At 39.4% G+C, this 17,804-nt stretch overlaps 1 protein-coding gene across 8 annotated transcripts; it reads right to left on the bottom strand.

The window, feature by feature from the left end:
- Nucleotides 1–424: 424 nt before the first annotated feature.
- Nucleotides 425–12,142, bottom strand: SNRPB2 (small nuclear ribonucleoprotein polypeptide B2). Of its 8 annotated transcripts, none has more exons than XM_021700656.1 (7): nucleotides 12,030–12,142; nucleotides 9,976–10,065; nucleotides 9,224–9,396; nucleotides 4,886–5,026; nucleotides 3,052–3,102; nucleotides 1,266–1,354; nucleotides 425–801 (listed from the first exon to the last, which is right to left on the bottom strand). In XM_021700656.1, exons 2-7 carry the CDS (start codon nucleotides 10,037–10,039, stop codon nucleotides 642–644), a joined length of 678 nt encoding a protein of 225 aa, XP_021556331.1. In that variant the 5' UTR covers nucleotides 10,040–10,065; nucleotides 12,030–12,142; the 3' UTR covers nucleotides 425–641. The 8 variants fall into 8 exon arrangements, with proteins under 8 accessions (XP_021556331.1, XP_044774466.1, XP_021556333.1 ...); XM_044918531.1 differs by having other exon boundaries at nucleotides 9,224–9,306; nucleotides 12,030–12,094; XM_021700658.1 differs by having other exon boundaries at nucleotides 9,976–10,085; nucleotides 12,030–12,039.
- Nucleotides 12,143–17,804: the final 5,662 nt, after the last annotated feature.

Consider the following 17,804-nt stretch of genomic DNA (forward strand, 5'->3'; position numbering starts at 1 on the left):
GCAGTCCATATGAATAAAATAAAACTACAAGAAGTCTAATCAAGGACTTGATCTAATTCTCCTTTTGTTAAAATGATTCAATGGTGGCGTCTGAGTGGCTCAGTCGGGTAGGTGGCTGACTTAGGCTCAGGTCATGATCTCAGGGTCCTGGGATCAAGTTCTGCGTCCCTGCCTCGGGCTCCGTACTCAGCGGGGAGTCTGCTTGAGGATTCTCTCTCCCTCTATCTCTGCCCCTCCCCCTGCTCATGTTCTCTCTCAAATAAATAAATAAAATATTAAAAAAAAGATTCAATGTTTCTCTGCCATTAGCTGCTCCAAAATAATACTAGGAAAGCATCCTATTACAGTTTTATATACCTTAAGAGGTGCTCTAGACTAGCATAAACATTTGATGATAGGACAATGGAATAAATGAAGTATTAGGTAAAGAATACAAATAAAAGTTTATTATACAAAACTGAGGCCTTCATATTTCATAGTTCACTAAGGCTAAACAAAACCTAGGTATTTTTTAAAATCATTCACAAAAATCTCACTTCCACTCTCCCTCATCCCAACTATTAAAAAATGGCCTGACCAAATGTTATCAAAACAAACACTATAAATAACACCAAGTGCTTTAAAGACAACTCTCCCATATGTTATTTCTTGGCATAGGTGATCTTCATGGCATGGGACGGTGTGATTTTAAATCCCTGTAAAGCATCCCTGGCAGCTCCAGCCTGTCCATCATTTTCAAATTCAACAAAAGCAATGTCATGCCTCCCAGGTACCAAACGTACTTCCTTGAAGCCAGGAAACCTACAAGAGAAACAATTTATATACATAAATATATAAAGTATATAAAGGATATCAAATACATGAATGCTTATTCTGTGTTTAAATCAGCAACTTCCCAATACTGGTCTAGGAAAAGTATCATATCCCACCAAGAATCCTGAGTAGGCTGAAAGAATCTAAAATACAAATAGTAATACAATGAAAGAAGTACAGGTATAATGTAAGCTAGTTCAATTTTGTCACTATATCAAAGCTTTGTTTCCTCTTATACTCATCAATTAAGAGTAATTCAAACATTAGAGGTAATTCAGCTTTTTATTTGCTAAATCTGCAGACTGGCTTCAATTCACATCATGAATCCCAGACGAAATCAAGGATGCTATAGGAATTACTGTTGCGATACACAAAAGGATTCAACCCATAGAAGAACTATTTGTCCTGTTGGGAGGCTTTCAGAACACAGACTGGTTTACGATAAAACTTACTGATTAAACAGCATGGACAACATCATCTCATTAGTCTCTTCTGGTAAATTATTGAGGAATAAAATATAGTTTGGAGGGTAATCAGGGACCTATTACAAAGAAAAAAGGCAAAGTTAGCTTTAAGTATAAAAAGTATAGTAAACCATTCGGTTCTTACATTAAAATCTAAACTTCAGAGAGCTACGTTCCAGTTTATTAAGGATTATGAAATTGTAGCACTACAGCGAACACTAATGCTGAAAAACAATGACACCGGAGAAATAAACATAAACCTAACAGCAACTATGCAGACATTCAAGTCACTTAATACAAATTTGGATGATTACAAATCTTAGTTTGTATTTAAAGTTTAAAGTATTTAATAGTTTGTATTTAAGTTTAAAGTATTTAATAGTATTTAAAACAATGTTTAAGTTTTAAGCATCCAGAGTCAGCTGTACTGGAAGGATTGTCAACTAGATTACATAACTGAAAGACCCTAACAAAACTAGAGAAGACAGCAGTGTCACCCATCTTCAGCTGGTTACCCGATAACTCAGGTTTCAATCCTCGGAGTTATTGTTTACAATCTCCCAGCATTTAAGAAAATTTGGAACTACCACTTAGATAGAGCCAATACTTGGTGACTTTTAATGTTTTCTGCAAGTAAATGAGATATACAGAGCATCTAGTTACATCCAATAAGTAGAAACAAGTATTATTAGATGTTAAACTAATTATCTGATACCCTAAGCTGGGGTTATGGGGAACTATAGGGACAGGTTCATCCTGTAACCTAAGAGCCTCTCTGTCTTCAGGCGGCTACTTTCATGAAGAGAAAAGAGGACATGTAAAGAACTTAAGGCTTAGAGAATTAAGTGCTGGCATTTGTAAGCTGTACTATAATTGCTGAAAGACTCCAAAGGAGGGAGGGAGAGAATATAGGAAAATGCACATAACTTCAAATCAGAGAAGGAAAGCTCTGAGGTGCAAGGAATTCTCCGGACTTAAGGATCTTGTCAGACTCGAGCATCCAAGGAACCAAAAGGAAACCATTAGTACCTAACTGAGGCTTTCTCTTTGAGGCCTCCAGCAGGGAGATTTGCTAAGAGGTTTCTAAAACCTATCTATAAAGAGACATATATTTGTTCTCAGAAGCCGGAGCAAGAGTAACCATAAAACAACCTTGCTCTATTTAAAAAAGACAGTTCAGTGCTTTGAGCAACTGGTAGGGAAAGAGAGCCCATTCACCTGACCAATTTCCCCAACCTGTGTGTCTGTAAAGTCCTGGGGGCTTTGTACATACTGTAGCGAAAACAGTTCGCTCCCAGCCTTTGTAGTTTAAAATCTGTCATTTTTTCCATCATTGAAACATTATGGAAAGCAAGGAATAAAGTCAGGTTTCATTTCTGCCCCTTAAAAAAACTGCAATGTTTTGAGAAGTGAGTTTCTATGTTAAAGTGTTATATAATTTCATGTCTTTTTTTTTTTTTTTTTAAGATTTTATTTATTTATTTGACAGAGAGAGACACAGTGCAAGAGAGGGAACACAAGCAGGGGGAGTGGGAGGAGAAGCAGGCTTCCCGCTGAGCAGGGAGCCCAATGCGGGGCTCAATCCCATGACCCTGGGACCATGACCTGAGCCGAAGGCAGACGCTTAACAACTGAGCCACCTAGGCGCCCCTAATTTCATGTCTTGTAAAAGGAATTATTTTCATTTTTTGGAGACAGGCAAGTTGTTGTATATTATTCTTATTGGTTTATAATTTTACTTTAAAAAGTAAGCACCCACGGAAACAAAGATTACCTGAGGATTTGGTGTTGAATTTCCTTGGGTATTTGCTGCATTTGGTGTTCCCTAAACAAAAGAAATAGAAAACAGTTAAAATTTCTGATCGCTCTAAAACAGCAACAGGTGATTATAATTTTAATTACTGCATAAAAATAACATTAATTTTTAAAAGGCCACCTACTAAATGGGAGAAGATATTTGCAAATGACATAACCGATAAAGGGTTAAGTATCCGAAGTATATTAGAAACTGATGAAACACCCAAAAAACAAATAATCCAACTAAAAAATGGGCAGAAGACATGAACAGACATTTCTCCAAAGACAAAGAGATGGCTAACAGACACATGAAAAGATGCTCAATATCACTCATCATCAGGGAAATGCAAGTCAAAACTACAAGGAGATGTCACCCCATACTTGTCAGAATGGCTAAGATCAGAAACACAAGAAACCACAAGTGTTGGTGAGGATGTGGAGAAAAAGGAACCCTCTTGCACTGCTGGTCGGAAGGCAAACTGGTGCAGCCACTCTGGAAAACTGTGTGGAGATTCCTCAAAAAATTAAAAATAGAACCACCCCATGATCCAGTGATCACACTACTGGGTATTTACCCAAAGAATACAAAAACACTAATTCAAAGGGATACATGCACCCCGATGTTCATAGCAGCTTTATTTACAATAGCCACCCAAGTGTCCATCGATAGATGAATGGATAAAGATGTGGTGTATATATCCAATGTGATATTATTCAGCCATAAAAAAGAATGAAATCCTGTCTTTTGCAACAACACGGATGGAACCAGAGGGCATAATGCTAAATGAAATATGTCAGTCAGGGAAAGACAAATACTGTATGATTTCACTCATATGTGGAATTTAAGAAACAAAACTAACAAAGGAAAAACAAAAAGAGAGACACACAGCAAGAAACAGACCCTTAACTACAGAGAACAAACTGATGGTTACCAGAGGGGAGATGGGTAGAGGGATGAGAGAAATAGGGGACAGGGATTAAGGAGGATAATTATCGTGACAAGCACAGAGTCATGTACAGAAGTGTCAAATCACTATACTATACACCTGGAACTAACAACACTTAAGCTAACTCTACTGGAATTAAAACCTTAAAAAAACACATTAATTTAAAAAGATTTCTTATTCTAAGAATTTACATGGTACCTGAGTCAAACTTTAACTTGTCAGTTAATTTTGAAAGATCTAGTCCAAAATTTTAAAGACTGTTAATCATAAAATTTAATCTCTAACCTTCAAAATTATGGAGAAATATATACGGAAAAACCAAGAACCAGTCTTTTTTTTTTTTTTTAACAATCAGACAAAAGTCAAGCATTGTACTTCTTGAAACTGATTTCTAATGACTTTCAATCCAAAAGTAACTGCATTTTGGACGATAATCTCACTTTTATCTGGCATTTTAAATTAGATTTTTGAATTCCTGAACTGTTCAAAGAAAGCAGCTTTGTGTGGAGTACTCAAGATAAAAGATAATATCTATAGCATTATTGACAGGCAGTAGAACTTGAGAAAGATGCCAGCAAATATTAACATATTTTGAAGAATGATGGAACTAAATGTCATACAAATTCAAATAAAACTGTTTAATATAAATCTGCGTTTGTAAGGGTTTAGATTTAATTTAGGGCTTAAATATAAATATCGGAATTCTAGAACTCAACCAATTCCAGCTTCTTGAAATTGCACCTTTTAAACACACACACAGGCACATACAGACACACACACCCCAAAGATCATCCCTTAAGTGGAAAACGGACATCCCTATCAAGTTCTTAACACCAACAAACCTAGGAACTTTGTTCATCTCACCTGACCAGGCTTTTTGTTTGCAGTGGTCGCAGTCTGTTCCACAGTTTTTGCTTTTTTCTTTTCCTTCTTCTTTTCTTTGTCAGCAAAAGTGCCGCGCATTTTAGATATTATATCAGAATCTGTTTTTGCATACTGGATTCGCTGTTTTAATTATTTGGAAACAGGTTACTATTCATTATGCTGAAAGCTGTTTATACTCTTCATTAGTATTTCAAATTTCATTACACAAACACACTACAAGCTGGTTTTAAACACATCCCTAAGGAAATCTGTCAAATACACTGAGCACCAAATGAAAATAAATTGTGGTCTGTGATTCACAACTTAGACAAAGTTAGACTCAACTATGCTTATTAGAAGAAAACCCATAGATTTTCATATGGGAAACAAAGAACTTTGCCACATCTGCACCACTGCTTCTCTCAATTTCATGAAACAGAAAAAAGCACTGGAAAGTTGTCTACTCCTTGGTAAGGACTCTCAATAAAAGGGTCAAGATGTGTCGATTAGCTGTGGAATGTATTATATGGAATTTGTTATTTCCACAGGTAAAGTACTCAAGATTGAGAATGATTTCCCTTTGAATCTGATCTAGGATTTTTAAATGAAATGACTAATAGTGGCAACAATTTAAACTTCAAAATGCTTTGAAAAGAAACAAACTAGCATCTCAGCTAGTGCAACCAGGCCACTTGCTGATTCTTCCTATACCACGGCCAGCAAGAACAGTATGCCAGCAAGACAACAGGAGAGCTTTTAAAAACCCTAGTCTAGGAGAGCATTTGGTAAACTTTAACATGCATTCTAACTACATGGAAGACTGCAGATTCTGATGCAGTAGGTCTGAATGAGGCCTGAGATTCTGCACTTCTAACAGGCACAAAGTGGATGGTGGGGCCCACACTTTGAGTAGCATGGCCCTGGCCTAAAGCATTATCACACAGCTAGATTCAACACCAATCACCCAAATTTTTGCTAGGAGTTAAACCATTTTCTAGGGTGTATCTATTTGCAAACTGCAATTTCCATTTCCAGGAAACATTTCTTCTCTGGAGCTGAATGAGCTGAAACAACTTCTCTGACCATATCAAAACACAAGAGTCCTACAAATTACTATCTAAAATTGCCTTATATAATAAGAATCTCATCTCAGTCTGAAAGGAAACAAGTGACCTAAAACAGCATGGGTTTGAAAGAAAATTTGTTAAAACCAAAAGCAAGTCTTTTTCCCCAGCTAGAGATGAGTGTGCTGGGAAAACAAGAGGGGAGCATCCTACCCTCACCTCACTATGCAAAGCTTTCTCTGGCTATTCTGGGCTACTGTACCATAGGGTTTCTAAGCGGACTTATCCCTGTAAGCAACTGCTGGTTTGGCATGTCATCATCTAACCAGAAGGAACGCTTAGACTCTTTTTTTTTTAATTTTGTTTTAGATTTTATTTATTTGAGAGAGTGAGAGGCAGAGATAGTGAGAGAGAGCACAGTGGGAAGGAAAGGGAGAAGCAGGCTCCCCGCAAAGCAAGGAGCCTGACGCAGGACTTGATCCCAGGACCCCGGGATCATGACCTGAGCTGAAGGCAGACACTTAACGACTGAGCCACCCAGGCACCCGCTTAGACTAACTCTTAGTCCCAAGGACTCGCCTGACATCTCCCCTGTGTCTTCAACCTTCTCCCTGACCTGAACAGATCTTGGGTGACCTGTCCTTATGACACAGTCACCTGTGAAAAATCCCTGATCTCAGCCATCATTCTCAGCTGGCTGATCTACACTATTGATTCTCAACCAGAGGTGATTTTGTCCACAGGGGACAACTGGTGCTATTGAATGGAGACAGTCTGGGTTGTCATGCTACTGGCATGTGGTAGATCGAGCCTAGGGATGCTGCTAAACACTGCAATGAACACGATAGCCCACCACAACAAGAATTATTCAGGTCAAAATGTCAAAAGTACCAATGCTGAAAAACCTTGGTTGGAGACCAAAGACCCATAATGGACAAAAAAAAAGTATACCCACAGCTTAGAGAAGGAGCAAGGTTTACATTTATGCCAAAGGTTTCATAACAGAAGCCATTCAGGAAGATGGTTCTACATTACTGAGGTATTTTTGGCATTAAATAACCAAATTTCCTTGAATTTGGGTAATTTTGTTATGAGTTCCAAGTTATAGCAAATTTTGCTTACTTCTGATCTGGTATGTTGGGATTTAAAACAGAAGAGCAACTAAAACCACCTGAATAAACACAAAGCAAGACAGCTCAAAGAACATTCTTCTTCCTCTTCCAGGATGCTGGAAATTTGGCAGTATCTGCTACCTTCCTGAAGGTAGAAATGGAACTCATAAAACACTTTCAGTGCATTATCAGTCTACTGGACTTTTTCCATTGACTTAAAATAATTAGTTGGCAAAGTGAAGCCAGTGCCAAAAATGTCTAGCTTTCCTGTATCTGAGTAACTGGCGCATGCAAACTTGTCATCTCAACTCAACAAAACAAAATCCTCTACAGGAAGAAATCGTTCCTCCATATTAATGTAATTTTCAATTTAAACTAAAACCCAGTCTTATGCTCCTGCCAACTGTGATCTCCATTATACTATTTCTTCATACTTACTAAGACAGACAAACTGGTTTCAGGCAATTCCAACTTATTAAAAAGAGTGTATGAAGGCACAATCCTAGTTTTCTGAGGTGGGCCTTTCCACACAGCTGGTGCCCATCAGGTGAGAAGTGATGGGAAAAGGGGAACTGGATAGAAAAGGAGAAGAAAACTTGCTCTAGTAACAGAGAAAAAAATGCCCACTCCTGAATTAAATAATATGCTATATAAAGGCCCTCGAACCAATGACCACAGCCAACACTGCCTGTTTTTATAAATCAGGTCTTGCTGGAACACAGCCACATTCGTTCATTTGCATACCATCTACAGCTGCTTTTGCTGCCATAAAGGCAGTTAAACAGCTGCAGGAGAGATCATCTGGCTCACAAGGCCTAAAATACTTACTATCTGGCCCTTTAGGACAGTGTGCCAACTCCTAGTTTGGGGGGAAAAATCGTAATACTGGGTGTCAGGTTAGCTTTCGAGGCCTTGTACTGCCATTGGTTGTATTAATATAACCTAGACTGGCAATTAACCTTTCTGTGCCTGATTCATTCTTTCATTCTATCTCTTTCTTTTTTTTTTCCGATTCTTCATTTCTAAAATAAAGGGATTAGACCAGTATCTGCACTAGACTATGGGCCAAATCCAGCCAGCCCATGGCCTGTTTTTATATGGCCTATAGGTTAAGGACTTCTTTTTTCCCTACAGTTTTAAAGGGTTGTTAAAAAAAACTCACACAGACACAAGAATATGTGACAGAAACTGTGGCCCACAAAGCCTCAAATATTTACTATCCAGTCCTTTATATAAAGTTTTTGCTGACCTCTGAATTAGCCTAAAGGATAACCAATCTGCTTACATTTTATAGGTAATGAAAATGAACACAGGCACACAGCCAGTTAATGGTAGAGTCAGAATGAGGATCCAGGGCCTGGAAACTCTGGGCCTTGGCTTTCTCCTCAAGGTCTCTTCTCATCCCATTCTAGTCTCAGGAAAAAGCACTAGCAATCCGTACCCAAGGTACTCTGTAGGTACACATGATTCCATTGATTTAAAATATTTAGTTGGCAAAGTGAAGCCAGTGCCAATAATTTCTAGACAGTGGCCTCCTGAGTTCCCTAGTCCCTCTCGGTCCTCCAACAACCCAATCTTCACCCAGCAGCTAAATGTGAATCTCACATCATTCCTGAGGTTAAAACTTTATATGCATGAGTATTTCACTGTCACTCATTGTTTATTCATCAATAAAACCTATGATTTAAACCTATGAATTTTTCTTAGATCACTGCTTTTTCTAGACTGCATGGCTTCTGATATGTATTTTGCTATGCTATTTTCTGAAACTTCAAATTGATTTCCTCTCTGACCCATGATTTTTGTGTTTTGTATTGTTTTACAAGTTTACAAAAAAGGTTTCTTTTTAATCTTGAGTTAACTTCTAGTTCTTCTGAGATGAGAATATTGCCAATACTGCCAATATTTTTTAAACATTGTACACTAGGTGTACAATGTTTAAAAAATATTGTATTTTGTTACTGCCCATCTGAACTATCATAAACTAGTGAATTATAAACTCTACTATTACTGTGTTTCTATAAATACAAATGTGTAAATAAAATAAACCCAAACTTGCTTTAACAATTAAAAACAGAAAGGAACAGCCATAGTTTCAAATGCATATCTACAAACTTAACATACCATTAAGTGATTAAACCCAAAATATAAGATTGCCTTACCATTGGTTTACCATAAAATGGAAATCCTTGTAACTGTCTCAAGGCATTTGTGGATGAGCCCAGTTCCTTAAAAATAACAAAGGCTTGCCCCCTCATCTTCATGGTCTTTAAAGCTACAATATCTACAACGTGGCCAAACTGAGAAAACAGGGCATACAGGGATCTCTTCAACTCTGAGCAAAAGTAGAGGGGAAAACAATTTATTAAAGAAACAGTGGCAAAACTCTTCATAAAATGACACTGCAATGAGTGCCCCCCACCATACATTTACTTAAAGTTACATATTTTAATAAAATCACATTATACTACTGGCTATCTAATTTTAAAAGTTGTATTTTTTTTTAAGATTTTATTCATTTATTTGACAGAGAGAGACACAGCAAGAGAAAGAACACAAGCAGGGGGAATGGGAGAGGGAGCAGCAGGTTTCCCGCAGAGCAGGGAACCGATTCAGGGCTCGATCCCAGAGTTCTGGGATCCCAGAACTCTGGGATCATGACCTGAGCCACCCAGGCGCCCCTAAAAGTTGTTTCAAATCATTTTATCTGAGTGAAAACATATTCACTAAATTTCCAGCCCCTACCTACTTTTGTTTTTAAAAAGCCTTAAAATTCTCACACAAAAGGAACAAGCCATTATTTCAGGTACTGACAAAGATTACTACATGACAAGTTTTGAAGCAGTACAGTTTTTAAGACGCTAGCAATTAAATGCACTTCGGTTGTGAACAAATGGTTTTTAAAAGCACTTACCTTCTTTTTTAATTTTGTCATTCATATTGTTGATGTAAATTGTATGATTTGGTCTGATATCCATGTTTGGAGTTAAACTGTTCAAACTGCCTAAGGAGACAGTATATATTCTGTTATAAACAGGGAGCATTAACTCACACTGTTGTGTCGTATAAGGACAACACAGGGATTATTATTTTTTTTTAAAGATTTTATTTATTTATTTGACAGAGAGAGCGAGCGAGAGCAGGAACACAAGCAGGGTGAGCAGGAGAGGGAGAAGCAGGCTTCCCGCCAAGCAGGGAGCGCGATGTGGGGCTCGATCCCAGGACCCTGGGATCATGACCTGAGCTGAAGGCAGACGCTTAACGACTGAGCCACCCAGGCACGCCTAACACAGGGACTATTAACTTCTCAATTTTCTTTCAATCCCAAATGTCAGAAAATATCAGTTTTTGTTAGTAGTCTTTAAAACTTCTCCAGCACTTGCTAGCCCTCCTTTTTAAACAAAAAAAATAGTTCTCAGGCACAAAACTTGGTGGAGCACCAGTATCTAGACAGATTTTAATAACATTATTTCACCTAATACATTTATTTTTTAATTTATCTTTCACTTGCAACAAACAAGTTTTTTCACCTAACAAAATAACCTTTGTTTTTTAATGAAATTATTTTATTTTTTTAAGTAGGCTCCACACCCAGCATGGAGCCCAACGTGGGGCTTGAACTCGCAACCCGGAGATCAAGATCTGAGCTGAGATCAAGAATTGGATGTTTAACCGACTGAGCCACCCAGGCGCCCCACTTAATTAAATTATTTTTAAAATAATATTTTAGGTTTTAAGAGAAATGAGAAAGAAACTAGCAAATGTGTGCCCAGTAAAAATCATTAACACATTAACGATGTTTGCCAAGCAATACTTCACGAGTACACTTAAAAAGTGCTTTCCTATCGGTTACTTAATTTATATACACCATCACACAACTCTAACGGACTTGAAATTATGGAGCTCAGAGAAAGCAGTATGGCATGATGGTTAAGAGCTCGGATTCTAGTACCAGCCTCCTCTGAATTCAAATCCTATGTATGCTTATTACTAACTGCTTGACTGAAGGCAAGTTCTTTAATCTCAGGTCTACGGCTGTAAAACGGGGCTGGTGTAACAACACTTACCTACCAGAACTCAGAAGACTAGATGACAAAGTTCTGGCACAGCTCTCAGATGGGCAGTGAACACTTCGAGTAGCTGTTATTAATGGCTAATACAGGTAAAGGACCTGTTATCGTTACCGTTAGACTAATCGTTAGCTAAGGAACAGCAGACTTGGGAATTCCATCCTTGTTTCCTCGCCTTTTGCACTTTTCTTTCACAATCACTTGACTATTTCATTTTTTATACCGTTTTTAGTTGCCAACTGTGACCCTGCTTTATTTCCTTGGGTGCCCCCCCCCCCCATATACTTTCATTTCACCAATTTTAAACCCACTGTGTGTGAACAGTATAAGAAGCCTGATAAGGGAAAAGCCTACAGACAAGGACTGCACTTGTGCGGAACAGGTGAAAGGTAACTCAGAGATCTCGCTTCTCAGAGATCTGCGACCCACCCCCCCTTACCTGAAACCTGAAAGGGCTGGGGTCGCGAAAACGACAAGAAGAAAGTGAGACGTCAAACTGAAGGCGGAGCTCTCAAAGGGGAGGCTCTTGCAAGATCTCACGCGAGGTTTGAGAGTGGTCTGGACTAGAGCAAGGGCACCTGGAGTCCAAAGGGAGCCTCCCGCTTCTCTAGCCGTGGCAAGTTCGACCAAAGCCCCAGGAAGCGGCCAAGTGATCGCCGATCCCAACCCTTCCCACTAGAGACAATTCTCCTAAATTCGGAGGCCTAGCAGGACCAGCGCGTTAGTTTCCAACTCCTCCCGCCCTCTCGCCAACCCCTCCGCGAACCCGGGAGCAAATACTCGCCGTTCCCAGCACCGCGCCCCGTCCACTCCCTGCTCCCACAAACGGGCGTCAGGCCGAGAGGCGGCCGACAACCCGGAAAACGGAAACAGCGAACGAGAACGCGTTCCAACTCACCTGAGGCCTACGCTGGTTCCCCACGAACCGAAAGCCGGAAACGGAGCCGCTACCGGAAGTTACGCTACCACGCGCCTCAATCAAGCGCCGACAATTCGAGCAGTCGAGCTTAGAGTCGATCGATGCCCTCTGGCTCCTGCGACCGCAGCTGGACTCTCTCTGCGCATGCGCATACCTGGCTGCGGGAAGCGTGGCTGGGGACCGGGAAGGATCTTGTAGGAACCTAATGGATTAAACTGGATTCCTGGGGTCGTGCAGTGAGGCGATAGGGAAGGTCAGTGTTTCCTTACGCAGCCACGACTTTCTGTGGTTCTACCCCACACGACAGTGCCTTTCATCTTTCCAGACCCTATATAGCTTCATAGGCAGCCCCTCGTGCCAACTACCTGGGAAGGTTCCTCGGTTTCGTCCTTCTCAGAGCTCTGGTGGCCTCTGGTTTAACATCACCTTGTGGGCACCTGGTACCTACCCCCAAGGGTCCTCTGATTCCTGGTGCTCTTGAGGGAACGCTTCTCACCATTCTGCTGATGAGCTTGAATCCCAGAAGCAACTCAGGTTGAGTCCCCAAAGCAGAGGGAATTGATGTCTCACTTTCGCTCTCACCTGATAAGGCAACCACCTCCAATGATGGCCAAGCAAGCACCCCTAAGATCATCTGCCTAAATTCACTGGGAAAAAAAAAAATCCCTACCCCCCTTCCCATCTTCTCTCCCCACAAAATGCCTAGATTGTTCTAGGATGATAGAAGTTGTTGATGTTGATGCTTAGCTGAATGGGAATCCAAAAAAGTACATGCGGTCATTCTTCTGTTCACCAAATATATGTAAAGTATCATCTGAAATATGAAACGGTTGTTATAAGCCAAGGGAAATCTAATCTTGTATCTTCTAATAACCTTACTTTTTTTTTTTTTTAAGAATTTTATTTATATGACAGACAGAGACAGTGAGAGAGGGAACACAAGCAGGGGGAGCAGAAGAGGGAGAAGCAGGCTCTCCACTGAGCAGGGAGCCCGATGTGGGGCTTGATACCAGGACCCTGGGATCATGACCTGAGCTGAAGGCAGACGCTTAACGACTGAGCCACCCAGGCACCCCTTCTGATAACCTTAAAAATAAAACTTATTTTACCATCAAAAAAGTGGGTTTACTCGGTAATGGCAGGTAATGTAAAATGCAAGACAAGCAAGTTACAGTCAAACCACTGGCAAACCCCACAAACACAGTAGGGGAATGTTATTTGTATGGAGAAGAAGGAGGAAATTGGGAGGGGTTGTTTTGAAAGAAAGATCTCCAGGTAATTAGGGTTTCTCATTGGCTGAGTTGCAGAAGTAATGAATTTCTTAGAGGAGATGCAGTGTACATCTTTTTTCTGTTGGGACCTGTAATTGATGATTGTTTCCTACTGAGAATTCTTCCCTTGAGTCTGTAATTGACACTAATTTTGGAGTTTGTAATTGACAGTTCTTCCTGTAATTGACATTGAGTGGTATTCCCCTGTCTAGCCTCCCCAGTCCACTTTGGTGAGGTTTCCCTTTATTAATTTTCGAACTTCCCCTTAACTAATCTCTCTGAGCCTCTTTTCCTCATCTGTAAACTAAGGATCATAATAATACCTCATTTTGGAGCTATTGTGAGGATTAAGTAAGCTAAATGTAAAGTGGTTAGCACACTGTCAGACACAAAAGAAATGTTTTATAAGTGCTATTTCTAAATGCTGGCTATGATTTGTACATATGAAGAGGCCAAATAGGTTGGTTTTATAAGATGGGGATTTTTATTTTTTAAAAGATCACCTGAAGGTAGAACAACTTGAAAATAATGTAAGCTTCTTAAGGGTGGGGATTTTGCCTACTTTGTTCACTCAAGTACCTTTCAAAGGTAAAGTCATCCTTCCATCCTTTCATTCACTCAAGTACCCTCAGTAACTGATACTCAATAAACATTGAATGGATGAAACTTCATGGAAAATTTAGCAGCACTAAACAAATGTGATCTTTTACGAAGATGCACGTAAGTGTAGGACATAAACAATCACAGAAAAGCATTATTTATATATATATAATTTATTAAATATACTAATATATTAATATAAATAATTTATTATTTATATTAAAAGTATTATTTATATATATATATATTAGAAGAAATGTAACTAGTTCTGTCTCAGTTAAGGGATTATGAGGGAATATAAAGGGCATATCCTTAACACATTAAAAGAGAATATAAACTAACTAATTTCTGAATAACAAAGGACGAGGTGCCCTGCACGTTAATAAGGACATCTGTGCCATTAATTGCTTCTGTTTGATGCTGAGGATGGCTAAACTATTTCTCTGAAAATAAGCTATAACCTGGCAGTATTATGCAAGTGCTTCTGGCCAAAAACTCATCATAACTATTTTTTTTTTTTTTTAAGATTTTTTATTTATTTATTTGAGAGAGAGAGAATGAGAGAGAGAGCACATGAGAGGGGGGAGGGTCAGAGGGAGAAGCAGACCCCCTGCCGAGCAGGGAGCCCGATGCGGGACTCGATCGAGAGACTCCGGGATCATGACCTGAGCCGAAGGCAGTCGCTTAACCAACTGAGCCACCCAGGCGCCCTCATCATAACTATTAAAAGAGAATGAGGTAGGACTTGGCCAAGATGGGAAGAAAATACCACAGGAAACACAGAGACCTAAAGACAGACTGCGCATCGTGTTTCATTAACAGCTAAATAATGGCTAACACTGTGAAAAAGAAATCATCTAATGCCAACTCAATGACAATGATCTGTATGCTATTTCCCAGGTCCTTCTCAAAAGAGCTAGTGCATTTTCCTGTCCTTGGGCAGTTGCTCTGTGCTTTCCAATAGCCTGTTAATTTTCTTCCATAGTTTCCTGAATGATTTTGAGAAACCAGTAATTGAAAGCAGGAGTGAGAAAGGAATGAAGGGGAGAGAGGATCTTTTCTGGTCTTGTGAGAAACCTTGTTATAGAACTATATTCAAGAGCATTATAATATCTAAACCTTGGTCAGATGTATTATAAAGCAGCTGAGGCTGGACACCTGGTTCCTGGACCTACTTTGAAAGCATAAGCAGAACTATAGTTGTGTTAGTTGTTATTAACTTATCTCCACGTTCTGTTTTGTTCCCTACTTAATTATGTTTTATGCACCTCTTACCAACCATTAACTTTGCCTTTTCCGCTCCTACTCCCTGTTTACCCACTGATTGTAGTAACCTGATGGGGATCCGATGATGCTAACATTTGTATTGAACTTATCTGCTTACCTGATCTCCAGGTTCCAAAGGGTGCCTCATTGTATGAAAGAATGGGTACCTCCAGGTAGTTTCAAGGCACCCCCCCCACTCAAGTTTGCAAGAAACCTTTCACCTTCCTCTGTGTATTCACCTCCTTCCCCAAACATATATAAACTGTCCCTAGCCTCAACTGGGCAAGGCAGCTTTGGGAATGATCCCCTGCCTTCTCCTTGGGCTGCCCTTCTGATAACAAAGCTCTCTTTGCTTCTGAGTCATGTCTCAGACATTGGCTGGCTGCGCATTGGATGCACAGACAAGTTTGAGTTCTGTAACAGAACTGTCATTCCTTTATAATGAAATTCACCTCTTGAGGATCAGATCAGGAATCAGTGTCAAAAACTTACATGTTTTTAAAAATAATAGAAGAGCAAATGGGTTTCCTCGGAGTTCTGCTCAGTCCAGTCTCTCACATTTCAGTTTAGCAACATGATTTACTTTCCTGTGGAACAGGTTTTTTATCAAATAAACCCGAAGGCAGCGCTGTAACACCTTGGCCAGGCTTTACGTGTCTACTCATGATGAAACTCGCTTATTTTAGGGGTAGCAGAAAAATGCCTACAAACAATTGGGAATAAAACAGTGTCAAGACATCTAAATGATAACTGAGGTGTCTCTCAGTGACTTAGAATACACAAATATTTACTTACCTTATCTGCACATGTTTTATGTTTCTCATTAAAGGTTTTCAGTATCTTGCTGCAGTAGTTCTGAGATGGAGCCATGTTTAGAGGAAAATGCATCATAAAACTGGTGGATAAATTTTAGCTTATTTATGTTAGATAGAGCCACAAAATGTACGACCATTTGTTTGTAGCTTCTTTCTCTCCTCAGGTGGCAATTACATTAAGAAATTTATGTAGAGTGAAATTATTTTCACACCAAACATTAAACAAACCTAGGCATGATTGTTGAGCACTAAATTAGGGTTCCTTTTCCTAGCTGTTTGAGATTATGTTTGCTGAAACTTCCTAAAAAGTACCCCCACCCTCGCAATTCAGGGAGGAAATCATTTTGTGCGATTATTTCAGCTTACTTCAGCCCTTCTGTTTCATTCTTTTGGGAAATATTCTTGTTTTCAGGGAAGAAAAAAAAAAAAAAACAGAAGTGACTATCACCTCTGATATGTACTACTGTGTTAATGGTAATAATGGGTTGTCATTCACATCCACAAGAATAATACCCTCTCCCCCAGGCAGGTGGAATCTGAGCTAGGCTGTAATAATATATGTGTTCCTTAAAGTTTGGAAACCGTAGTTTGCCTTTTAAGACCTGATAACTAATCCAAAGAAATGGTGTGTGTGTGTTGGGGAGGGGGAACCTGAACTTCTTGTCGTTTAATATTATGATATGTGCAAGTTGTGCTTGGCATGGTGTCATCTGACTTCCCCTGAGGTCTGCGAAAGTAACGTCACAAAGCTGCCATTCTCTTCGAGACTGGAAAAATAAGATGCCAGTCTCATTAGGCCCACCTAACAAGCAAAATATTATGCAGATAACAATTTTTAAGTAGAGCAGGTTTTGCTTCTATGATTTCAAATGTAATTTTTTTAGTCCTAAACCCTATGACAATTGGAAAATCCAAATTTCAAAAAGAAAGTTCTTTTTTAAACGTCAGACCTCAATTATGGAATTTCATACATGATATATCATTGATTTCAAGGACTTACTCCAGATATCCTAATCCAGCGCTTCTGAAACATTAGTGGGCACATGGGTCACCTAGGGATTTTGTTAAAATCAAATTTTGATTGAGTAGATCTGGGATACAGCCTAAGAATCTGTAGTTATAGCAAGCTTCCATGTGATGCTGATGCTGCAGGTCCCCCATGATATTTTAGGTAGCAAGATCCAAAGCATTTCCACTTTAAGAGAATTAATTAATCCATAGATTATCCAGTATTCACAATAGTTAGCTCTGAAGCCACAGAGCTACTATCAGATACAAACTACTATCTTCTTAGGCAAACACAAATCAACTCTTTCTTTCAAAGGTGGTACTATTTATCTGAAGCTTTATTTTAACTGCCTTCTACTGGGCATTTGGAAATAAATCTTAGGTGAGAGTGACAAAGTCTGGAATTTATATTCATTATGACGAGATCGCTTCATTGTTCCTTAGGCCCAGGGTCACCTACTAATTCATGGTACTCATTATACCTGTGCACAAATGTTCTGGTTCTTATCTCCTTCCAGGCTCATGGCGGGCTTGAACTTCTCCACACCCTTTGAAAATCGTCATAGTAGTGTAACTTGTTTTGGCTAAAGGAGTCTGAGGACATGAGGAGGCAGCAAGGTAGTTCACGATTTGCCAAGTGCCCTCTTTCCTGGCTTTGTGATCTTGGAAACATATCCCAAGATGGAACCTCTGTCAAGCTTAGGTCCCTGAGGGATTTCATTGATTAGACACCTCCCCTACACACACATATGCTGCTTCCAATTGATCATGTAACATAAGCAAGACATAATTAA

This window comes from Neomonachus schauinslandi, chromosome 10, assembly GCF_002201575.2.
Source record: "Neomonachus schauinslandi chromosome 10, ASM220157v2, whole genome shotgun sequence".
Taxonomy (NCBI): domain Eukaryota; kingdom Metazoa; phylum Chordata; class Mammalia; order Carnivora; family Phocidae; genus Neomonachus; species Neomonachus schauinslandi.